The sequence below is a fragment of the Emydura macquarii genome, unplaced genomic scaffold (assembly GCF_026122565.2).
Source record: "Emydura macquarii macquarii isolate MOO-44397 ecotype Brisbane River unplaced genomic scaffold, CSIRO-AGI_Emac_v2 contig_1253, whole genome shotgun sequence".
In the NCBI taxonomy this organism is placed as follows: Eukaryota; Metazoa; Chordata; order Testudines; family Chelidae; genus Emydura; species Emydura macquarii.
This window is the reverse complement of record NW_027131390.1, coordinates 59339866-59365608: the sequence shown is the minus strand read 5'-3', so window position 1 is coordinate 59365608 and position 25743 is coordinate 59339866. Positions and strand designations below refer to the sequence as shown.

At 37.5% G+C, this 25743-nt stretch overlaps 1 protein-coding gene across 1 annotated transcript in view; it reads right to left on the bottom strand.

Moving 5' to 3' along the window:
• RFTN2 (raftlin family member 2) overlaps positions 1-25743 on the bottom strand; it is a 50148-nt gene extending 24405 nt beyond the window's left edge. Inside the window, exons 1-6 of the mRNA XM_067549835.1 lie at positions 25650-25743; positions 25071-25217; positions 18521-18704; positions 13127-13238; positions 11175-11493; positions 4838-5038 (exon numbers count right to left, since the gene is read on the bottom strand). Of these exons, the coding sequence (XP_067405936.1) occupies positions 4838-5038; positions 11175-11493; positions 13127-13238; positions 18521-18704; positions 25071-25209 (955 nt within the window). The 5' untranslated portion in view covers positions 25210-25217; positions 25650-25743. The remainder of the gene's footprint in view (positions 1-4837; positions 5039-11174; positions 11494-13126; positions 13239-18520; positions 18705-25070; positions 25218-25649) is intronic.

Sequence of the window (25743 nt, the reverse complement as noted above, 5' to 3'; positions counted from 1 at the left end):
AAGAACAAACAAATCAGGCAAGAAAGAATCCAGTAGCTAAATTCAGTGCTAGTTCCTTTGTAAACTCTTTCCCTTAATCAGAAGGAGAAAAGCCTACAACCATGTTTGATTGTCTCTAAACATATTCATTTTAATCCAGCATTGTCAATCCAAAGATCCCAACTGAAATAATGTAACAATCAGGCTGGGCAGAATCAGAGGCCGGCAGCAATCCCTCGATTTGAGGATGATCTCTACTACAGATTTATAGAATCAGAGGCTCCAGTTGTTAAAAGGAGGCAGTGTGGAATGCCTAAAAAGACATTCCCCAGGTATTAAAGATGGGAGAAATCTCCATCAGAAAAAAAAATGGTAGACACTTGCGGAGAATGGGAGGATTGTGGAAATTTCATTGGCCAACAGCTGCTGAGCAGTTCTCCTTACTGAATTATAACAGGTATCTTAAGAGGGCCTATTGTCACCTCTATTTCCAGCACTGGGAGAACTCTATCAAAGTCTAAGAGCATGATTCTATTCCCACTGAAGTCAAAGGGTATGTCTACATTGTAATTAAAAACGTGCAGCGGCCTGTACCAGCTGTTTCTGGCTTGCTGGATTGGCTCAAACATCTACACCGAAATTAAACAGCCTCTTAGCCCAAGCCCTGCAAGCTCAGGTCAGCTGGCGCAGGCCAGCTGTGCGTGTCTAATTGCAGTGTAGACATACACCAAAGGGAACATTCTTGACTTCAGTGGGATTTGGATTGGGACTTAAAAAACTCAACCAAAGAGGCCTGTACAATTGCACCTTTAACTGCTTAGATGCAATTTCAGAGGACATGGTTGAACATTTAATCCTGTGTAACTGCAAACATGTTCGTTTATTTAAGGGCTCATCCATGAATCTTAACAATCACCAAACTTTTAATTTGCTGCAGAGCTACAGCAACATGCCAAAAGGTGAGGATCTACATCGAGGGCCAGGTTTTCCAAATTGCTAAGCACATAGCAGCTCTCATTGTTTTCTAGGATTCAGTTTTAATGAAGTCACATAATTTGATTTTAAAATATTTTATCTGTTTTAAACTGATTTTTTAAAATTGTTTTATATTTTAAATTGTGCAGTAAGCCAAGCACAGAAGGTGCTTTAGAAATAAAATTATTATTGTTAATCAGACCAGGCAAACAGAACCATGGTAACACATAGCTTGATTAGATGTTGTTACAGGAATGGTTGCTTTAGACTAGAAGGAGGGAAAAGAAAAAGTTTTTGGAGTTCCTCCTCTTACTTATGTTGTCTGATGAAAGTCACAAATAACTGGCTTGCTCACTTTTATATCCTTGGCCTTTTAAAATAATTCTTTAGTAATTCTGGGATGTCTTTCTGTCTGTAAATTGAAGAATGAGAGCCTTTCTTCAAACACATTCATGCACTGAATGAATCTGGCTTAGAACCGCAGCCTCAGATGATTTACAGAGATTTAAAGTATGCACAACAAAAGTTAATTGCCATATAAACAGAAAAATTATGATTGGTACAATGCAGATAGAACTGCTAGGGAACAAATAGATACTATATGACTCATAAAAAAGTTACCTTAAAATGTATTATTTAACTAGCACTCTTAATATACTTGATTATTTTATACAGAATGAGTTTGAGTCTCACAAAAACTGTTTGTGAGTCTGAGAGGAAACACTTCAATGAACTTTTACAAAGCAGCTTTTCTGAATTAAAGTCCTGTGCTCCATTCATTAATACATAACTACCATAAGCAACTCTAAAAAAACACTGACCACTTAGAATCTAGGACAACTGAAGCAACAAAACATGGGCAACAAACAAAATGTCACTTTAAAGGAATGTACAATCTTCATTTAGCACAAAGTAACAGTAAAATTCAAGGAGATAAATAAATCAAGCAGTTCAGGTCTGTTTCACCTAATACAAGAATATTACTACAAAATATTCTCCTCTTTGCATTATCTTCTAATCTTAAATCAACTAATATTATGTATTAATTTTGACTAAAAATTTACATTTGGTATGTAGATTACAGTTCCAAATATTTGCAAAAAAAATTGCTATCTAAAACATTAATTTTTTTTGCAATCTAGTAAGATAATTTCCTGTTTCTGACATCATATTCAGTTAAAAATACATACCTTTAATATTAATCATAATTCTATCTTAATTAAAATATTAACAATACTTTAAAGAGCACAGGAGTCTAATACTGAAGCCACAGAGACTTTCCGGAAAGAAATAGCTTTTGAAGAGAGAAAAGCTTAAGGTATTATTTATAGCATAGTAGTGCCTAGAGGAGCTGTCACAGGATGGGCTGGCTCTTCAAGGGATTTGGACTCAACCCTACCTGTGCCTTGTCATCTGGTCCTAGGTGATGGGTGGTCAGGTGACCCGGCATCACATGATGGTAGCCCAGGGATAGGACTTCCCATAAGAAGGAGCTTGCTTTGTCAAAGTAGTGTTAGACCAGAAGCTAGGAAAGAACGTGTGTGGGGGGGGTCTCTCTAGATAAGCCTAGAGTGGGTCTGGTAGAGATCCCCTGCTCAGAGGAATTTGGAGAACTGAGAGTGAGTGAGCGAGCAAGCAAGTGAACACGTGTGCACCCATGCATGCTGGAGTCTGAAGCCTCAGTAGAAGGGTAGCTGAGGAGAAAGACTTGCAGGAAATAGGGAGGTTCCTCAGGGGGGATTCAGAAGAGAGAAAGGGACAGAGGAACAGGGAAGAAGCTCTCCATATCAGCCAGATTAGTGAGTGGCAGAAGCAGAAATCTTAAAAGGAAGAGGTTTGAGGAAACATCAGTCAGCAGGATCTGGGTTTTGGAAGGAACTCTTGAGCCCAGAAAAGATTTGAAGAAACTGGAGTGAGGGAAAGATTTGTTTTGATTTCAGATGATATTGGAACTGGGTGACTTTAATAAACCAGAGTCCAAGAGGGATATTATTTGACTTGCATAAGAGGCTGGGGGCACTTTTTGAGAACTCCAAAAAGGGAAAACTGAGGCACTGGCAGGGTCCAATGCCAGTTCAAGAAAGACCCTGCTACAAGCATCAAATGGGATTAGGGCACCCTGTGCTAGACACTGTAAAAACATTTAGTAAGAGCCAGTCCCTGCCCCAAAGAGCTTACAGTCTCAGAGGAATTAAATGACTCACCTCAGGTACTACAGAAATTCTGAGTCAAAGCTGAGATCAGATGCCAGGTTTATTGATTTCTGGTCCTGAACTCTAACTAATAGAGCAAATTCATGAAATCTTGCTACTTTAAAAAAAAACCAAAAAACCCCGTAACAAATCCTTTGGCTAACTACTATTGGAAAAAAGAAGAAATAATCCTCTCTCTTGCAAAGGGACTGAAAGAAATGGAACTTCAGAGTGGTGTAAAGGTCCATACTTATCTTTTTAAAAGTTTTGAAACTCTAAACTAACATAAATACCCCATCACACAGAATTTTTTTATTTAAATGATTAATAGAAACGTGGTCCTTAATGAATTGTTAGAGGAGCTAGCTGTGTAATTAGAGTGACCTATATGTCATACTTTACTTATTGGATAATAAATTATTAAAGCATTAAATGTTAACTTCAACAATGTACGGCATGTGTTTAAGTATAATGTGGCTATTGTCAGTGACTGTCCAAAACAAGCAGCTGACTGGCAGTGGGAGATGCGATGCTTGTGCATTGATAATCAGGAATGCTCAGAAACAACATTTGCCTGATCACAACTTTTACAAAAGAGGGATATCACTACTGGCAATGAGTCAAAGATAGGAACTCTGGATCTAGAACAGATTCCAACTTCCCCAGAGGTCATGGGTGTTCAGATCCAAGGTTTGGTTTAGAGCTATTTCTAATTACAACATTTATTTTAGTAGGTGAGGAATATGTTGTGGTAGCCAGTGGAAAAGATAAAAAAGACTCAAAAGCCCAGGAGAAAAATTTACGGGCTTGTCTACATAGTGCATTAGTGTGTACCAGATGCAGTGTAAATTCTAGCACACACCAGCATGTGTTGTGCTAACTGGTCATGAGGACCCTGCTAGTGTACATAAGCAACTATAATATAAGTAATTTGGTCATAGCAGTTTGTTAATAGATACTATAACAAAAACAGTAGGGGTAAAACCCTGGCCCCATTGAAGTCAGTGGGCAAAACTCCCACTGATTTAATTGGGGCCAGGATTTCACCATATGGGCCTAATCCTTCCATCCTAACATAAACTAAATACACTCATTGACTTCAGAAAGCATCATGCTGGAATAAAGACTGCAGGAATAGGTCTTTAGAATACTATTTAGTATTTATCTTATGGTATATTTATGATACTGTATATTCAATGGGAATTTAAGGTGCTCAGAATTTCACTGAAGGCCTCAACAAATCGCAGGACATGGCCTCCGGTGAATACCAGCTAATATGCATTCTGAGAATTAGGAATGCATTCTGAGAATATTATGCCTAATATTTTGTTTCTATATGTAATTATTATTAACAGTAAGTATTTAAATAGAATAGCATTAGCAGTAAGTGCTTCTTTAATTGATATACTAATATTTGTCCCTTTGGAAAACTTTGTGCTGGGTAAAACAAAAGAGAAATTTCAATTATTCTAAGATATGACTGTTAAGGAAACAGTGAAAGGCTTTTTTCCCCCTCTTTAAAACAAGTCTCACATTCTATGAAATTGGAATGACAAAAATTATCATAGTACCCATCATTTTTACAAACAGGAACATCAGATTTGCTCCTCATTTTAAGAAACAAAATCTGACCTACGTTTTGCAAAATGAAGACAACAGTTTAAAATCTCATGAAAAATACACTTATTTACCTTTAGAAGTGTCCCAGTATACAAAAGAATCAATTAACGACAATCCTTGTTTATAATAAAATGTGGTTAGTTCTAGCCAATCTGCATCCAAAGTACTAATAACTGGCCCTTTTCTTGTTACTTTCATAGACAAAATACCCTCATGATAGGTCCAGCAGGTTGAGTCATCATCAAAAACATTGGAGACCATATATAATTTATCTGAGGAAAAATATAAAAAAAGAAAAAGGTCAGGAAAAGTGATGCCTTAAGGGAACACAATCAACTTTAAACTTACACTTCTGTCTGAATATTATTTGCTATTTTTATTACAAATAACCCTTAAAATTATTATCTGAGAAAATTATTTTTCTCTACTTTTTCAACCTGTTTATACATTGAGAGTACTTTGTATATAATTTTTACAGTTTCCCAGTCAGTCATCTAGTCAGTTTTCTTTGTTTATGTGGATCTTTCACACAGCAACAGGGCATGAAAAAACCATGAATAAAACCAGAAAAATGTAATTGTAAAACCACAGGAATTGTCAGGGTCAGGGAATTGTAAATCCACAGGAATTGTCAGCGTGATTCAGGGAAAGGTGTAGTACCTGAAACTACTTTTATCTTTTTTTTTTAATTGATTAGATTTTGATGGTATTTCTTTAACCTAATAAAATCATTAATTTTTTTTAAGTAATCTACTGAAAAAACCTGAATGTTTCTCCTTATTTTCTATATCTAGGCATTAAAATAATGCCATTATACTAAACAAACACAGTAATCAGTAAACAGAGTTCCATATAAATTAATTCCACAAATCCAAACCCCTTAAAGAACACTGCAGTGAATGGTTATATAATGCTTTAGCTAAATAAATGTTTATTATGTAGGTATATAATTACATACACACAGGTGCTGATGATATTTGTGTGCAAAACCATGAGACAAACTGCATTTTTTGTGCACACCTTTGATTAATTTACCAGCACTCTGCCCAAAAATCTAATCCCTGGGACTTCTTCTAACATTTCAAGCCTCTGAGCAGCTTCAAGCATCATCTAAAAAACAAACTTTCCAGAGAATTGTTTCCTTTTTTCCCCTCTAAAATGACAACAGTCTGAGGTGAAGACTAGGCAATTTGTCAACTCTGGGCTATTGACAGGCTTAAGATTTACTATTTCATGACCCCTTCAGAGCAAGAAACAGGACCGCTATATGATATATTCCTGGGGGGGATGAGGGATATATGGGGAATTTGTTTTGGGACTAATCTTGAAAGGTGGCTGTGTGTGGATCTGACCCCCTTCAGCAAATCTGTGCACAGTCTGAGCACAGCAGTGTGCCTTTTGGCCTTTTCCCTGTTTTTTGCAGATGCAGGGAGCTTGACCTCCTGTCCTTGCACAGCTGGCTCCCATGGCTCCCCTATTCGGAGGTGAAATCCTGGCTTACTGAGGTCAATGGAAGTTTTGTCATAGTCTTCAGTGGGACCAGGATTTCACCCTACGTGTCCACCCTCACTCCTGTCCCTACATGTCTCTTCTTCAGCTTCGGGGTAGGTCAGGAAACAGAATGGAGAAAACTGGAATAACTGAACAGTACTGAGTATCTGTATTATTTAGAAGACTCAGAAGTCTGTCGTTTTTGAAAGCTGTGCAGAGAAGAAAGATAATTGCTAGGCACCTCAACAGTTAGGTGAACTGTATATTCAATATTATTTTTTGGAATATTTGACTATTCCTATCAGTGCTGGGTAATAAAAGTTCCACTGTTTAAAGCCTTTTTGTTTGATCTGTACTACTTAATGATACTATTTCATTATTTATGTAGCTTATTTTATACATATTCTTTATATTCCAAAGTTATCCTTTAAAATCACATACAGATTTGTGAAAGGTGAAATCTTGTACTTTTTAAAATGGTAAAAAGCAATTCCAGTATCTTCCATCTATTTATCAGGAAGAACATTTTAATAGCTACAGTTAGTAAAGTCACTTTCTTTTTAAACATCTGCAGTCTAGATTTTGCTAGGAAGGTGATGAACAGCAGCCAATGTAGAAATAATAATTCAAGCAAGAATTTACATATTAGAAATTGGTTGATTATTCATAGTTTACTGTGATGGAATGTGTGGCCCATAATGGCTCTGAAAGGGTTAATGTGGTCACATGGGGCAAATTAACTCACCTGGTTGCACATGGAGGATGGACTAGGTGTGATTAAAGATGAAACCCAGCTGGAAAAGGGCTGGGTAGTGCTATAAACAGATCAAGTTTTGAGCAGATGAGGTTGTAGGGAAGAACCTCTGTGGTTGTTTTTTAGGCACAGAGATAGGAAAAGACATGTAGAGAACAAGAAGCCTTTTGCAGGGTGAGGTGAAAGTCTTAAGAAAGATTTAGTAGGAAGGGTCTGAATCCACAAAAGGATATAGGTGTTGTGATGCTCAACGTGGCAATGCCTAACTTGAGGTATGTAGAAAGTCTCAGGAACAACCGTGTGATCCATAAAACTGAGATAGGTGCTAAAAGGTCCCTGTACAATGAATGGGGAGAGAGATTCACCTTAGAAGGTGATCCACAAAAGTCACAGGCTAGGTAGTAGCTGTCTAAGTTAACTAATGGGAGATGCTGATGAGAGGGGGTGTGTGTGTGTGTGTGTGTCCTAAGTGCTATTTCTCACAGAGCTAGGATCTTTCTGCAGCTCAGATTGAAGCACCTATCTCTGCTAGCGATCCACAAAGTGGGGGAAGATGGGTGTTCTTCCACCTAACTCTCATATAGTGCCCAAACTGAAAGGCATGTTCAAAGGCTGCCTCACTGCACACAAAACAGCAGGGAGGGAGCTCCCTTCTAATTCTGAGCCCAGTGATCAGGGGACTTACCACGAATATGGGAGACTCCCTGTTCAAGTTCCCCCTTTGTCTGATGAGAAGGGATCTGAACAGGAATCTGCCACCTTAGGTTTGAGTGATCTAACCATTGGGCTATGGGATATTCTGATGTGGACCTCCTTCAATTCTCCTATTGAAGTTGCTGCACTTTAATTAAACAATTGGATAACTAGCTATTAATTGGACCAGAGAGCATAGGAATCACTATTGCCCACGGGTAGAGCACTCACCTGAGAGGTGATAAATTGCTGTTCAAATTCCTTCTCCTTATCTGGTGGGGGGAGGAAGGGGACAGGGACTTAAAACTGGGGTCTCTCACATCCCAGTGAGTATCCTAACCACTGGGCTAAAAGCTATAAGGGAGCTCCTACTTGTCCCTCCCCACAGCTGTCTTGTGTGGAGTTAGGCAGTCTCTGATATGCCTATTGGATTGGACACCACACATGAGTTAGGTAGAGGAACATGTCTCTTCCCCTGGTTTGTGCACTGCTCTGGGGTTTAGGTGGGAGGGAGGCAGGAATCTGCATGTCCAGAGGCAGAAACATAGGCAGCTAGAGAACTTTTACTGCAAAAATGTAGGTGTGGAATAAGTTTAGGCACCTAAGGGGTAAGGTAGTACCGGGGGGGGGGGGGGGAGAAAGGGGAGATGTTTGTGGATCATAGTTGTGCTGAAAAATGGAACTTAGGTGCCTAAGTATTTGTGTGGATCTAGCCCAGGGAGGTTGCAGCAAGCAGTCTACTGGAGTGAACCATGACTACCTGTTCTAGAGACCCTGTGCTGGAACCCGGTGTAGAGGACAGGTGTGGGTTCTCCTTCCAGTCCCTTGCAAAGTGGTGTGAAGCCCCTGGAAAGGGAATATGGACTACTGCAACCTCTGAGAAAAGGGTGTACAGACTGCTGGGCTAAGAATTGTGTGTGGCAGTCTGGATGGAGGGATTTGTTATTGTTGGACTATATATCATCCCAGATGGGGTGTGATTAAACGTGACTTATTTAGAAGTCACTAGAGTCATGAGAAGAGGTGAACCATTGCAGGGCTGGAGTGGTCATCAGCAGAGGGTGCTAGAGGAGAAGAGTTGGTTACGCCATATCCAGCCTTGATGGAGCGTACCATTGGTGAGTTGACCTTTATTTGTAGTACTGCGTTCACACAACACATGCATACCATAAAAATTGTTTGAGTCTTCACAGTCAATTTTAGATGGTCCAACTGACCAGATCACTTAAGGCCTGGTCTACACACAGTTTTTGTGTTGCCAAAACTATGTTGGTTAGGGAGTGTGATGAGATATATAGGGAGATTTACTGATATAACTATTCTGATACAACTACTTTAGTGGGGATGAAGTAATACCTGTTATACGTGTATAGGATAACCCCCTTTATACCAGTAACACTCTCTACACCAGTATAACTGCATCCATGCCAGAGTTTATACTGCTTTATCTGTACCAGTACTATTAAGTGATACAACTTAACATAGTTAATGTTTTTGTTTTATGCTTTCATGTTTGTTTGCAGGAAGTACAAAACCTTGGGCCAACTATCAGTTTGTGCAAATGTTCATGTCTACCAGAGTTATTAAATACCAGTAGTAACACACTCAGAGTTGATATTCAAATCTTGAACATCTGTTGTGTTCCTAAAATTTGGCACTCAGACGTATTTTTATTCTGTATCTCCTGAACGAGGATTGAGATGAATATGGCATATCAAAATAGGATACAAATCTGCATGCAGAAACATGCAGCTAATTGAATTTTTTTCAAAATGTATGCTTGCAACTTTTTTATAAAAGGAAATGAGGGTGATATGCAGCATTCACAAAGAGTGGGTGTTAAATTTCAGTGGTCTTAACTTAGAAATGCTAATACCTTCTATGAGTATGTGACTAACAACTGAAAAAAAGAAAGACAAATCCAGGATAGAAATCTTTTAAGATTCTCGTATAAATTTTGCATTCAGGAAAAGTCTTGGTTGGTAAACTGGTTACAAAAATATTCTAAAGGCTCAGCATGTTGCACAAGAACCTCTTGAATTCAGGTATTAAAAATAAAAGGTACATTGATTTTCTTTGCAGTCCTTAAATTAAGGAGGGTACTTAACTCCTAGCAAGAATTTAATTAGAATGTTTCTGGTACACAGTGGAAGATATCACTATGCTAAATAGTAATTTTAAAACCCACCTATTGGGTAACAGGTGGGCAAGATTGACAGCCAACACTTCAGAAAGGAAGGAAAGATGGACTAAAAAGGCCTAACTAGAAGAACCCATGTATTCCTTTCTCTCTCCTCCACAAAAGGTGCATCTTCAGTAGGAAGATAGGTCTGTTCTTAATTTGGTTAGTTTTCACATGGTAACTAACATGAGATCTTAGTGAAGACATGACAGTTTGTAATTTTAATATGAGTTATCAGGTTGAGGTAAACTCTGGAGTCCCACATAGCTTTACCATGACTTGCTTATGTGTGAAACTTAGGAACAGCCTTGCCTTCACTAGGATTACCTCATATTAGTTACCATGTGTCAGCTAACTCAAAGAAAGAACACATATTCTTTCTTAGTGAACACATGGCCGAAGTAAAGACACCTGACATCTAGAATCAGTGTTCTAGATGACTTCTCAAACAGAATGGGCAGTATATTTTTATATATTTTCATCTTTCTTTTGTAAGTAAGCTTTCTGTCACATTAACAAAAATGTTCACCAATGAGTTTTCTGTATAATCCACTTTTTATGCATGTTTCTCTAATGTAAATACATTCTTCATTTATTAGCCTCTTTGATTTCACTATTACACTAATTTGAGTTTCCCTCAGTGTACCTCTTAAAGGTATGTTACCAAAATCAGTCCATTATGAAAAGATTAGTCTGCTATGCATTACATGGAATGGACAGGAATATGTTTGAATTTAGCCCTAGCACCTAGCCAGTATCCTTTGTTTTAACATTTAATTCAAGTTAGGGGTTTGAATCAATATGGTGTAATCTTAGAGGCCTATTAAAAGTTTCTTGATGAATAATAAGGGTAACAATTCTTGTAACACAATTACATCCTCTGAAGATAGGACACTGTTTTTCAGGCACACACAAGTGTGTTTTCTTATGCACACACTGGTCATACAAAGTTATTTGCCTGCAATGTTAAAAACATTGAGCTTTTTACTGTCTGTTTTAACACTCTAAAGTTTTAACAGTTCACTTAAAATAGTGATGATAGGAGAAAAAAGAGGTAATTTCTACATAATATTGGATACATAGTAGAGAAGACAAAAGTAGTATTGGTTTCTATTTGCCAAGCTGTTTTAAAAAATGAGTATGTATTTAAACTTAGATCTTTAAACCCTATATTTTATAAGCTAGAATATACTGTAATAAGTTTAACTTTATATTTTTTCTTTTTTTTTTTTGCTATAACTTAATGTAATTATCCCGCTCCTGTAATAAACAGGTAGTGTTTTATTACCTTCTCCTTTTCGTGGTTTAGTAGGGCTGGGGATGCCTTCTTTTTCAAATTGGAAATCAGCATCCTGTAACTGTCCCCTTTCTGGCTGAATTTCTTCCTCTATTCCACTCTCAGATGACTGACCACTCAAAGTCCCTTCATTCCAGTTTTTATAGTTTTCATCATAATTGTATTTCCTGTGCTCTCTACTCCTTATGCATAGTGCTGATTCAGACTCCACATTTCCATCTGTGTTTGTGCCATTAAAGAATTTAGGCTGAGGAAAATGCTGTGTTATAAATCCAACGAACTTCTTCCCTCTTTTAGCAGCTTCATTGACCTACATGTATAAAATAGAAAGTTATTCTGAAACTTTGTGAATTTACAGGTTGTAGATAAGACACTTCTATGTTCTATATATTCCATAAACGAAGATGTTGATTTTCAAGGAAATATATCCAATGTTTTTAAATATTGTGGAGTTCTCAAGTTTTATATTTTAAGGCAAATATCAGTTAGCTTGATTCTGCAAGCTCTCCATGCACTGAAGTCAGTAGGAATTCTGCAAACAGGATAGCTTCTTTGGCTATTTCTAGGCCAAGAAATGTGTTCAAATACTAGCTAGTAATACTAACTTAAATGTATATAGCACCTTTCATGTAGAAGAATAACAAACATTTTATTACCCGTGTTTGAATATATATATATATATATATATATATATATATGGATAAACTTCACAACCCACTAAAATACACCTACTTGAGATCAAAAATTGTATCCATTTTGCAACAGAACCAAAATTATCTTAAGGGCAGCAAGCAATGTTGGAGGAGATTTTTAAAAGTGCCTAAGGTATTTAGAAGTACTGGAGACACCCCCACCCCTTCCTCCAAATACTAAATTTTTAACTTTTAAAAGATTTAACCATAGGTTAATGACTCAATCATTTTTTAAAATACTGGAAAGATTTGAATTTAAGAATAATTTTTTGACTAATAAAAATATTTCCCCAATGCTTATACTTCAGATTTCCTTGGACAAGACTGAACAAGTGCTTATTTCAAGTTTATTAATTTAAAATATTTATTTAGCATTCGTGTATATCTGACCTACCAAAGCAAATTGGTATAAATAAGAAATGGTGTCCCATTTTAAATTCTGATTACCTCAGAGTACTTATAACACAGCCATTTAAAATCTTAAGCAGCTCTCTCAGCCACAACCTCAATGATCCTAACATATTTTAAAGATGCTCTTCCTTTAAATTTTCCTTAGCAACTAATTTAGAGAACTATATTACTATAATTCTTGTAATAACAAAAAATTCTTGTTTCAGTAAATCTTCTACTTAGCAGAGGAAGTGAGAGACAAAAAGTTTGTTAAAGTAGAAGTTTAATGTTCTTTAGCTTCGAAAAGACTTACTGTATAAATAATCAAAAGTAAATATTCTATAAAATCAACACTTTTGCATGCCTGTTGTAATTTATAGAATGAGATGAGACAATCTATTTGTCCTTGCTTAGAAAATCCATCTACAGATGTCAGTTTTATTTGAGTATGTTCTTAACAAGGAACAAGTAAATATTCATCTTCAGATTTTATTTTAATACAATATTACACCATAATTCTGCAAGGAGCTAGTAGATGTGCATATCCCTACAGAAAGTTTGATTATTGTTGCCTAAACCATGAAAAACAACAATGTAAGGGTCAGAACCTGCTCCCAATGATGTCAGTGGCAAATCTTGGATTGAGTTCAAGATAGAGTTCTAAACAAAAAGAAGTGCTCAAGGGGAAAAAACAACACTTCCTTCTTACTTAAAGGAAAGCCTTGGTAGTTTCTATAAGCCAAAAAAACAGATTAAAACATGCAAACTGAAAAATAACTAACCTGTGAATATAAATACTTATGTTAAAAATCCAGCGAGCAGAGAAGTTTAAAAAAAAAAAAATTGCAAAAACTGTCATACCTTTTCTAACAATCCTTTCACTACCTCATTTGTCAGTGTTTCATGCATTAAAGGACATTCCTCAATCACAAGCCTGGGGTGTCTTTGTCTTCTGGGTGCTGTATGCTTCTGGCTGGAACAGAAAGAAAGCAGTCTTTGTCAGCAGCTTGCTGCTAACTTGCACAAAATGGTGCATGTAGAATTCTTTTCTTTTTTGAAAAAGTTATGAATGAAATCTTGGCAATAATTTTTCACATTTCTACTTAGAAGTGAACCTTCTCTATGTTTACACAAATGATCAGGTATTGTGCCTTATATTGGGAAAGAATACTCATATTTAATATAGTTTTTGTTTATAAGCAAATAAATCCCATGTATTCTCAAATAATAGAAACATACATACAAATATAAGATACAAATATAAAAGACATAAAATACAGAGGCAGTTGTATTGAAATGGCCTATCTGCTACAATACCAGGAATAGAAAAGATGCTTCTTCCAATCTTAGCAGATGCTAATTAGATTTGTAACTAATGTACAGCGTTAATGGTATCATGTGAAAATGGATGTATTTTTACATGTGAAATATTTGGTTATACTGTCACTTCTGGTTAATCAATCCTTGAATTATCCATATGTCTCAGAAGACCCAACGTTTAATTTGCAGGTAATGTTAGAGAACGTTTATGAATTTACTTGTTAATCTGATTTTCTTTGATCTAAACTGTGACGTTTGCAATTGTACTTGTATAACTACATTCAATGAAGGCCGATAATAACTGGATTTTCTTCAGTTTGTTCTGATACAACCTTTCAGTTTAAAAAGAAACACATATAAGCAATGTCACAAACCTTAGATTATCCTATCAAATATAAATAAATAGATGTATGTGAATATGCATAAAATGCTAATATTTTTAGACTGTCATTTTAGTCTAAAAAATATAGCCATGATCCTGGAGTTCTACAAACACAGCACCCAGTTCAGATTTTCATGATATGAAACACAGTATTTTACAATTTACATCAGTTAATTGCACGGTATAATCAGTATTATATAGTGTTAGGGTCAAGATCTCTTTTTTTTAAAAAAAAGCATAGATTGAAAGTGACTAAAATTTTAATACAGAGATACAGCTATGCAGTATGTTTATTATTCAGTTGCTTACGTGGAAAAATGTCTTTAGGAACTGCAATACGGTACATACATTTTCTGACCTCCTGAATTTAAATTGTCTATATTTTCATTATACAAACACAGCTGTAGGAGATGTTCCCACGGGGAGAAAGTAAATACTGATTCTTGTGTGGAGAAATCAGGAGGGGTGCCTTCTCCCGCAGGCCATCTTCTTACTCCAACTCATGGATCCTAGTGAAGCATGCAAGGGCTTTTCAGAGCAGGGGGAAGCATGCAGTAGAAGAACTCCCCATAGTGCAAGGATATGGAGAAAGGAGTATGTGGAGGGATTCTCCCTCCTGTGATGGCAAATATATGCTGCAGTGGTGGGGCAGAGGCACTGTAATTCAGAGCAACTTCTGGATCTTAGAGACCTGAAGAGGGAGGGTGCAAAAGCAGCATAAAGTTTTCTGTGCTGCAACTTCTAGAGGCACAGAATATCAGGCATGGATTTCACTACTTTCTTCCTCCCTTTTCCAGCTATATGAGAGTAAATTGCATTGTTCCGTGACTTTTAGCTACATTTCCATTGTAGAAACTTTGACTAAAGATGCTGTATGTCAGAATGAACCCAGCTTGATTGTCAGATCCCAAGTTTAGTATGCATGGTTGACTATTAGAAAAATTATGATTTTTATGAGTCAGTTGAGTCAGTTTGGCCTGCAAGCATTGAGAGAAAACTGAACCCCACAATATCATTTTATAGGGTCACATTTCAGCGTAGAATCACATTTTAAAGGAATTCACTCCTGTCGCTGATTGAAGGCAGCTTACCAGAAAAAACACCCATTACAAGCACATCTGTTTGTTCCTATAGCCAGGACAAGCAGGACAGTGTCCCACTTGCACCCTAATAACCTAAGGAATCTCTCTTTGTTTTAAGTTTAAGACAAGGTAGGGAGTATTCAGTGCTGCTCTGTAAATCTGGGCATCCATTAAAGTTTTCACCCTGAATGGATGTGGGATTGAGGCAACTGGGTGATAAGCTTGTTAACTGTTTTTTTTAGCTAGTGTGTCTTAATAGTTACTAATTGTTCTGTATAAGGCATTCTGCATAAGTTTTCTGTTTCTTATTTCTGTTTAACTCAATACTTGCAATGTATGCTCACAAGGTAACTAATGTTTCGGGTTGGATTACACCCTGTTGAAACTGGTGAGTGTAACAGCTGCCACTCATTTGGGATAAATGTTAGAAACAATTGTTTCTTTATGGAATCAGATAACTGAAACATCAGGGGCCTCTGCCTAAAACAAAGCCACATGCAAGGCTGCAGTAGAAGCTGAATCATGTGGCCCAAGAGGCTTCCACTGTGGTCTGATAAACTCAAAGGCGGATGGGGGGAGAGGGTGGAATGATGTCTGCTCGTGATTGAATCTGGAAAAACACCAGAGAAGCTGCAAAAGGCCAAGGACACAGCCAGGACAAGCACTGGGAACGTGGCTCTGAGAAAAAGTCCAGAGAGAGAGGTTTTGGGCTAAGTGCTGGCTGAAAAAGGGCTTGGAATTGTAAGCAAAGTAACTGTCTCCTTCTGTTTGGTTCCTGCTGTGTTCAGTGAACCAGTTGTACGTTCTTTGTATAGAAACAGAATTGCATTTACTCCAATGTCAAATTCTCCTTCTAACTGAAACAACCTGCTTAATTGCTAGGATCAAAATAGTGTAACAGTAGTATCAGCTTCCTTTCCTTTGTATATATAATATGTTGCAAATAGTGTACAAGGGCACTAGACGGAAGAAAGACCTATGTAATGTGTTTTTATTGAAATACTACCCCAAAATTAAAAAATTAATAAAAAGGACTCTGTACTTTAAAGCTCCTATTAACTCCACCTTTGTGTTTTCTCAGTTCTGGATCTAGCAATGCCTTCAACAGGAGTGTAACATCTGGGGAACACAGGATTGGGCCCTAAATATAGGAATGGAGTGTCAAATTTAATGTGCACTTCATTCACACATTATCAAATGTTTCGAAGACAAGCTTTGAAATATACTGAGCTTTAAAAACACCCCAATTTCAGGGGCATGATTCTTAGGTTTGAGTTGTGCTTAGTACATGGCCCAAGAAGGAGAACAAAGAACTCTTAACTCCAATTTTGTTTGTCCAATCCTAGGGCTGGCCAGGACCCAGAGTGGCTCCCAATGAAACTTGTCTAGATGAACACTTAGTTTGTAGCATGCTTGGGTGTAAATCTACCAACACACTAGCCTGCCATGCAGTAAGTGTTCATATGGACCTTGCTCACCAGGCACTAAAAGCTGCCTAATGATCTACTCCTGTTTGAAGGTGGGGTAGATGCACAGTAATAGGGTCCACATGGATAGATTTACACCTTGTTTGTCACGGACTAACGACCAGCTCATGGAGCAGTTTCAGGGCTGCACTAAATTGTACCCAGGTGCTCACACGTACAAAGGATCATTCTGGTAGCTGGGGATAGCAGAAGCACTGCAGCCATGCCTCTTTTGCTCTGCCTTATCGTCTACATGTACACTATGCTGGTAATTGTAAAAAGGGTGGTGCAGATCTGCATCAGAGGCTGATCATGCTGACTTCATGATCCCTTTGTGACAAGTGCAAAAGACCAGCAGCAAACCAGAGAATCTAGCACTAACTCTAGAAATCAAAATCTCTGCTCTATGCTTGCCTGCCATTGAGCTGCATAACAAAATCACCACACAGATTGGCATGAGAAGCACAGAACTGGAATATACAGTGGATTGAATGTCAGAATGTAAATGCATTAGCAGAGTTTTTAGATAAATGTGCAGAGTTTGTGCCTGCTTTAGGCAGTAATTAAATTCCATTGTTATGAATCAGCTTTAGGCATTTTAACATTCTATACATAAAAATATCAGCTTTAAATTATATACATAAGCCCCAAATTGCTACAGTGACAATGGAAATGTCTCTGCTAACAATTCTATTGCATAGCCTACAATCCCTCTTTGAAATGAAGTGTGAGAACTTAATTTCAGCAGAGTCTATACACTGATGCTTTGCTGAGCAGTCTTAGTGCTTTATTTTGATGTTATCTTAAGAACAGCTGGGTAAAGAGAATAGTGGCAACAGGCTTAACTCCCTAGAAGCTTATATGGAGTATCTTGCTTTCATAATTTTTAAAAAAGGAATATAAAATGCATGCTTTCAGGCATAAGCCAATCACTAGTTCAGCAGGGTTAAGAAAAAATTCCTTCTATTGCCAATTTATTTTGGGTCAGATTGTGTCTATCTCTGATGCAGCTATGCAGGAGAATAAGATGTTCCCACTGCATAACTGTGTTAGAATTGGAATTTGGATCCCAGGGTGAAGGAGAAAGCAGTGGGTATTTACTTGGTACTGTTCCTTTAGCCCTTCAAAGCAGGTGCACAAGAAGTGGGACAGAAGGAGGGTAGGGAAAACTAGACCATAGAAGGTTTCCAAAAAGACATAGGCGCTCAGGACTCACGTAGTTCTCTCTCTGCACGTCAGAATAAGACTGATACTGAGAAAAAGCTTGACCTCACTTGGACTAGTACCTAAAAATACTGGAATCCCCCTGGCCATTCTTACATGTTCAGGATGATGTAAATGAAAACTCATCAACTTAGAGACTGACTTTATCCACATTGAAAAAGTCTTTTTCAGAGTATGTGAGCAAAAATTATTGAGAAATGCTACCTTTCATCTAATCTTGGGGACATAGATTTAAGAGGTAAAGTGTACAGCTTGTGCAAAACATTGTTCTGGTTGGATTTAAGATAAGGAAAACAGAGAAACCAGACAAAGATGTTCTACAAAACCAATACATTCAGCCTACCATCCCTCTCTGAAATGAAGTGTGAGAACTTAATTTCAACAGAATCTATACACTGGTGCTTATCTATGTGAGAAGGGGGACTTAGAACACACTCCTCTGGTGGGCATTTCCCATTTGCTAGCTTAGGCTATTCCCTGCACAGCCTACTGGCTTTTGTGAATCAAATTTTAAGATGCCTATTTCTCTCCATTCATTGTACAGGAGCATAGAACCTAAGTCAGGATTTGAATTGCAATGATTTATCCAGGGGCCCAAAAGTTTGATGGTGTGATGCTCAACGTCACAGCCCACAAATCCTTTCGAGCATTCAGCCTAATGTGCTGATGAGTAATAAAAGTTACAAGGAATGCATGTTAAAAAGCCATTTGCAAATGTTTAAAATATTAATGTATGTCATATCATTTAATTCAAATAATTTTTCTCCTGAGCGTATTTTACCTTAATTTGAGTCGTGATAGTACCGCTCGATACAAATAACTTGCAGGAAAGTGCCTTCTTCGCCCAACAGGTAATATAACAGGATGAACTGCTCCTACAACATATCCTTTGATGTAATACTCTTCCACTTTTGTTGCTATATCCAACACAGAACTGATTTTGATAACTTCTGGATTTGAGGAAGCTAAAGGAAATGAATGAACAGAAAACATGGACATTATGCACAAGTGTTACTCACAATGCATGTGTTCATACATACAGATAAGCTACTTACGTATATCTTAATGTAGCACAAAAGATATTAATAAATCTATATTCCCCACTGTACAGATATAGAAAATATAGCAGATGCATAGTTGACCAGGAATTATCCAGGGATAATAAACACAGTGATGAAGTTATACATCTTAGAAAATATATTATAGTAACCTTTAATCAGGTTGGCAACAATTTAATAATCTGTCTACCTTTATTAATACAGTGTAAGAGCTGTGTGAGCATCTATACCTCCAACAATCTTTCCAGATGAAAAAGTAGGACAACAAAAAGGGAACAGAACAAAAATTCTGTTTCTAAATTGGGATTCAGGCCTTGTGTACATGAGAGTTGCATGCATTAACTTGAATCACTTCTTAAATCAATTTGGTTAAAATAATGCAAACCTCTGTCTGGACACTCTTATTTTGGTTTAAGAGCAGCTTATTCCTAATCAATTTAAGCTAAACTGAAATAAGTGTGGTTAAGAGCAAAATAAGTGTCATGCAGATGTTTGCTCCAATTTAACAAAATCAGTTTAAAAGTCACACTTTTTGTTAAACAGTACACCTTTCTTGTGGTGGTGTTCATCCTTCGAGTTTGAAGATGACCATGACATCACTGATTGGTTTAGTTTCTGTGAACATGTGAGTGGCTGATCAGGCCAATTTGAGCTTTGAACCGTCTGTGGCACACTGAACAAGAGATGCCGCTATAGGTTATTTGATTAACAGTGGACATTCTGCTGTTATGAGATTTACATTGCTGGATCTTGTGCTCTGCCTCAGTAGTTCTCCTCTGCTCATAGACTGTGGCTCCACGTATGGATGAGACTTCGCCAGATAGAATGATCCTGAGTGAGATCTTCCCAAATGCTGCATCAATGTTGAAACACTTCAAGGAAAACTTGAGGGCATCTTTGAAACGTTTCTTTTGGCCTCCCTGAGAGCGCTTTTCCTCCTTTAGTTCACCATAAAACATCTTCTTTGTCAGCTGCTCATCTGACATTCTGGTGACATGGCCTGCCCATCTCATCTGTGATTTCATCAACAGAGTAGGGATGCTTGGAATACCTGCCCATGTGAGAACCTCAGTATCTGGAACCTTGTCTTGTCATCTTATCCTCATCAGTTTCCTCAGAAGCCCACGTGAAAATGATTCAGCTTCATAACATGGCGTCTGTACACCATCCAGGTTTTGCATGCATACATCAAACTTGGCAAAACAATGGTTTTGTAGACCTTCAGTTTTGTTCGTTGACTAATGCCTCTGCACTCCCATACACTTGCACATTGTCTACCAAAGGCCACACTTGCTTTAGGAATTCTGGTGTTGGTTTAATCATTGATGTGAACTGCATGTGACAGTGTAGACAAGGCCTCAGACACTTTAATATAATCCTTATCCCTTCCAAAAATAAATCTAATGGTGTGGTAGCAAGGGCCATACTATGTCATCCGTTTTTAGCAGAATTCCCCATGATCATACTGGGGAGTGGTGCTCAAACAGTGTTGTCCAATTTAGTCAAATGTTCCAGTTGAATTAGCAGAAACACAAATGAGTGCTTTTGGAGGCACATTTTATTTTGTGCTGGAGATGACCCACAGCTTTTGCACAGAAAGAAAGAATTGTTGGGTGATATTGACTAGTTGAAATACTCTTGTGTATTAGGTCCATGGTGTGATTTTCAGAGGTACTACTCCCATTGACTTCAGCTGGAGATGTGGGTGCTCAGCCTGTCTGAAAATCAGGCAATCAAAGTTTACAGAAGGAAGAACCACCCTTCTCACTTACAGCCCCAGATACTGTTGTCAGTATCATGTTTTCTATCCCTCTGCACAACTGAGGACTCTAGAGAAGAAATTGTTTAGACTGGAATTTGACAGACTGCAGTGGTAACACCTGCTGCAAGTCCTTTAGTTCATCTTAGAGTTCTAACCGCTCCCAGTCTTTTCATGATACTTATGGTGGATGAAGAGAAGGAAGGGACAATGTTGTTCAATAGTATCAATATGTATCACAGATTGGAATTAACTATCATGGTTTTGGTGTTTATTTTTAGATTTAAAAAGAACTTTTAAGTGCTGTTTTAGGATTTTTCTGTTTGTCTCTCTCTCCCTCTCAAAAGAAAATAACTTAAAAGTTGAAATCAGTTCACTCTCCTTTGATTTTTATATCAGCCTCTTTGATATAAAGGTACAGTACTTTGATATAAAAGAAAAGTACATAAAAGCTTAATGATAATATTCCACACACCACTTTGAAAATGTATTCCTTAGTTTCAATTCAGGTTTCCTATCTCCCCTCTTAATCACCTCCCCAGAGAAGGGATGTCCTAGCATGTTATACCCATGACAGCCTGCCTTCTCCCCAGATGTAAAGAGCCTATCTAATGTACATGTCAGATCGTGCAACTAATTTCTATATCTCATGTATACCCACACATGTAGACTCTGATATTGACCATGACACTCCATGTCTTTAGCCTCTTTGGATCTGGTGGTTAAAATTAGAATTTGTGATGTCTAATGTAGGCTCTGCCACTGATCTGCAGTGTGGGCTGCAAAGTCTCAATCTCGGTGTACCTAATTCCCCTGTGTGAACTGGAGATGATATTGACATCTGTATATCAGAGAGTTTTTTAAGGACTAGTTAATGTTTGTACAGTATTTTGAAAAATTAAAGCACTGTGTAAATACTAAGTATTATTAAATCCTGTCCTGGGGAAAAGCACAATACCTAGTGTGCCCTCTGTCACAGGAACCTTGCTGGCACAGAGCAGATTTCTGATAGCAGCTGGACTATCCACTGTGGGAAACATTCTTTTGCTCCTCTGGGCAGGAGCAACATACATTCCCACATATGCACTGATGGCAGAACGGGCATTAGCAGACACAAATCTAGAAACTCCCACTAATACAACTATGCCCCTTGGGGACATGATGCATGGGCTGTTGTGTTATCTGGCCATACCTTACAATTCACTCTTGTACACTACAAATGCAACATTCCTGGGTATTTGCGCAGAGGTGGAGTTTAGGGAAAGAGGCTCATTTCCGATCTCTCCTCCCATTACCTTTTGCATGCTCGATGACAGAATTTAGTCCCAACTGAACAGAGCTATAGGTTTCCTAACCATAGTTCCTTTAAGCACATTCTTCACAATGGACATGTTCAGGTTTACTGAAAACACACATGCTATAGCTCAGCTTGCATGCCACAGCCAAAAACACAGATAGGTGTAAGAAATGGCCCACTTCATTGATGTCGCAAACTGTTGCAACTATTTTAAATTTTAAACAGAATTTCTATCTTGTTCTGTCACAACAGCCAGTCAAAACTGTTAAACTCAGAAGTTTAAAATTTCAAAAGATGATGACAAATCAATTTTATATATACTTGTTTATTCAAAGTGATAGGCGCTTTATATTGTTTGAAATTTCAGCATGCTGATATGAAGAACATAAACACAGCTTTCCCCTTTCTCCAAAACAACAGATATGAAGGAGGCAAAACACACTATAGTGAAAGTGGGAAAATTGTATTGATCCCCAGTTGCATATTGTAGTTGACCTTACAAAATACTTTAAGCATACTGCTTATGTGAGACACATTTCATAGCTGTGACAATAAAATTGGCACTAAGAAATGGACACTGAAAACCAGAGTTGGGTAGATTCTTTATGCTATTTTACCTTTATACCACTCAAGTGGTGCAAAATGAAGACTGATTGCATCTTCCTACCTAGGGATTCTCCTGGCATGGAGCCAGTTCTTAGGCCACCATCCCTGCAGCAGGGAAGGAGCATGTTGGGGACAAGAACAAGAGGTGAGATCACAAGCATAGTTAGTTGACAGGCCCTAGGCTGCTCTAACCTGTGTGAGGGCTTGGTAGAGAATCAGTGAGCTTTAACAGTCTCTTTTATGGCTCCTTCTTTCTGCTTCTTTGAGCATAAACTTGGTGAGTTAGCTTTAAATATTATGTAACTGCTTGTTATATTTTCATCTCAATATACAATAAAATATGTAAAGTGGGGATAGACTGCAAAATTAAGATTTTGAAAGTATTTTTTACTTGGGACCAGATCAGGTACATAAGTGTAAAAATTCACACAACAACCAGTACATGCTGGACATGATCCTCTTGTTCCCCAAACCAGTAGAAATTGAAAGTGCTATAAAGACAGCACTCAGCTCTATGACAGAGAGAGAAATTCATGTTGCTCAAAAGTGATACAAGCTGGTTGGTCATTAACTGAGCTCTTAATAGAGCTCCATTTAGCCCAAAGATACTGGTGCAACGAGTATGCAAGATGGAGCTGATAGCTTATATGGCTCAAAACAGGCCCTACAGTAAATTGGTCAATCCCCGTATTCCATAAGAAAAACAAAGTTCACTATAGTTTAGCAATGTCCTAGTATAAGAGGGAGAGAGAGAGAGAGAGAGAGTGTGTGTGTGGGGGGGAGGAACGGGGGGGGGGGGGGGGGGACACGACGATGACACCAAGCTCTGAAAGGCAGAAACTCAAAAGAAAAGGTACATGAAAATATAAAACATCTGTATGCAGCTGACATTGTCTTACACAAACAGGCCTACATTTTCAAACTTAGGTGCCTAAAGCTAGGCTCCTAAATCTGTATTCAGGCAACCAACTGAAATTGACGTGATTTTCAATGTTGTTGAGCACCCACAATTCCTAGTGAAGTGAATGGAAGCTAGAGTTACTCGGCATCATTGAATATCAGATCACTTTTAATCAAGTGCCTAATGTAGATTCACCATATGCACCATGCTTTGAAAATGTGGCCATAACTTGTTTTGTAACATGACATAGGTTATTATATATTATAATGATACAAACCACCTTTTTTCCCCACCCCTACTTGATACATATTTAGTTTAACATTGAAAACAATCTTCTTTACAACAAATCCCTTCCAGAGTGTTTTTGTAAACTGTTATGTGAGTAAAAATATGATTTAGAACCCAATGAACTATTTAGGAACTCCAAACAAACGTCAGAGTCAAGGAGAGAAGTTTGATTGTCCTACACAGTCATAGCAATACAGCAGAAGTTAGTTAATTTATGTATTACACGACCCAGCTTTAGTCCTGGAGTATATTGTTACTACTACTACTCAATACAAAGAAGTTTTGTTTCCTGAACCAAACACATGAATGAACAACTCCTCTTTCTAATTAAAAGCTAAAAACACCGTTGGTTGTCAAGTACTATAATTTAGTACATTGTTATGTTTTCTATTCATCAAGTCATGCAGTTTATTTAATCATCAACACTTCAATATGTATAAACATGAACATTAATGTAATCTGGCAATAAAGGTCAGACTTTTATATTTATTAAAATATTCCTGTACCAAGTCACATAACATCACAGTTTCCCCCCTTTTGACTCTTTTCACTTATCCCTGCCATCAAGAACTTCTAGTAAAATTGTTGCTTATAAAATGTGAGGTCCTACAAAGTAACTGCAGCACAGAGCTGTCTGTTCTCAGAGGGCAGCCATCTGGGCTTGTTTATTTGTGTTTTCAACTTTCTGGAACAGGGAATTATTCTGTTAGAGACAGGACACCCTGTAGATAGTAGTACCCCACAGATCACTGTCTACCTTTAACTGTACATAAATATTTTAAGTTTATTTCAGGCACAATTTTAAAAAAACCCATAAGCAGTTACTAAGTAGGTTGTAGAAAGAAGGATTTAAAACTAGGCTTAATAACTAGTTTATAAGCATCTTACTAAAATATCTGCCATAAGGCTGAAAAAAAATGTTTCCTTATAGCATCTTAAGAGCTATTTCCACATGAAGTAATGAGCTATAACTACAGATTTTTGGAAGCTGAATAAATTAAAAAGCAGTTATTCATTTAGGGCCAGATTCCACCACTTCTTCTCATGCTGAGTCTATTTAGTTTAGAGTAGCCACATTAAACTCATGTGAGTGCACGTTACTCAAAGTGAATAAGGATGGCAGAATCTGTTTAACTGGAATCTAGGAAAATCTATCAAGCAGTTTTTGTCCAGTTTCCTTAATAAGGACATCTGTGTAATTTTTTTTTTTGTTTAATACGTGAGCAGTTTCAAATTTAATTTTATCTATCTGAGGACCTTAGATTTAATATTTCCAAGTAAAAGCAAAGGCTTGTATGTTGGTTAGCTTTCATAAGGTATATGAACTTCACTTTCTCTTATTTGAGTCAGAAGAAATAAAAATAATAAAATGTAGTTCATCCTTTTGCAAGAACTTTATAAGATATAATAGAAGAAAAATACCTTCTAAAGTAAAATCCAGCAATACATATTCATAAGCAGAGTCAGTCTTTGTTTCCACTTGTGGTCTCTTCAACGTAGAAAATATTTTTCCAGGGCTGCTATCATCTGGGTCTTCTAGCTTTCGTAGTCCGCACCCCATGGCAAGATCTGCAAAGAATAAATCGCAGGAAAGGGGGTGGGGGAAGCAGCAAGTTCTGTAACTAACTGGAAAACAAAAGTAAACTTAACTGCTTTGGATTTTGTTTACTAGGAGCCATAAATCCAAAGACAGAAAATTTTCAGTTCCCAAGTTAAAAAGTAAAGTCATTTTCTATTAATTTTTACATATAAGCATCGAACCCAGAATGACTTCAAGCTACCAACTCAGCAAGAGCGGGCTTGATCATACAGAAACGTACAAGCTGCTACAACTTAGCAGAGATTTTCCATGCCACGTCAATTTACAGCCAGCCAGCCCCCCCATCAGTGTTCTGTTGCAGAGGACACCAATAGTGCTTTGTCTATCCCACTTGGCTGACTGATAATGAGGCAAAAAAGAACTGAAACAATAAAGTTAGAGGGAAACTTAGATATAATTACCTACTGTGAGAAGATTTACTCAGATGCAGTAGTACAGGAGAGAAAAAACAGCAAGTCAGAATGAAAGAATGGGAAAAGAGAGTCTCAACATAGT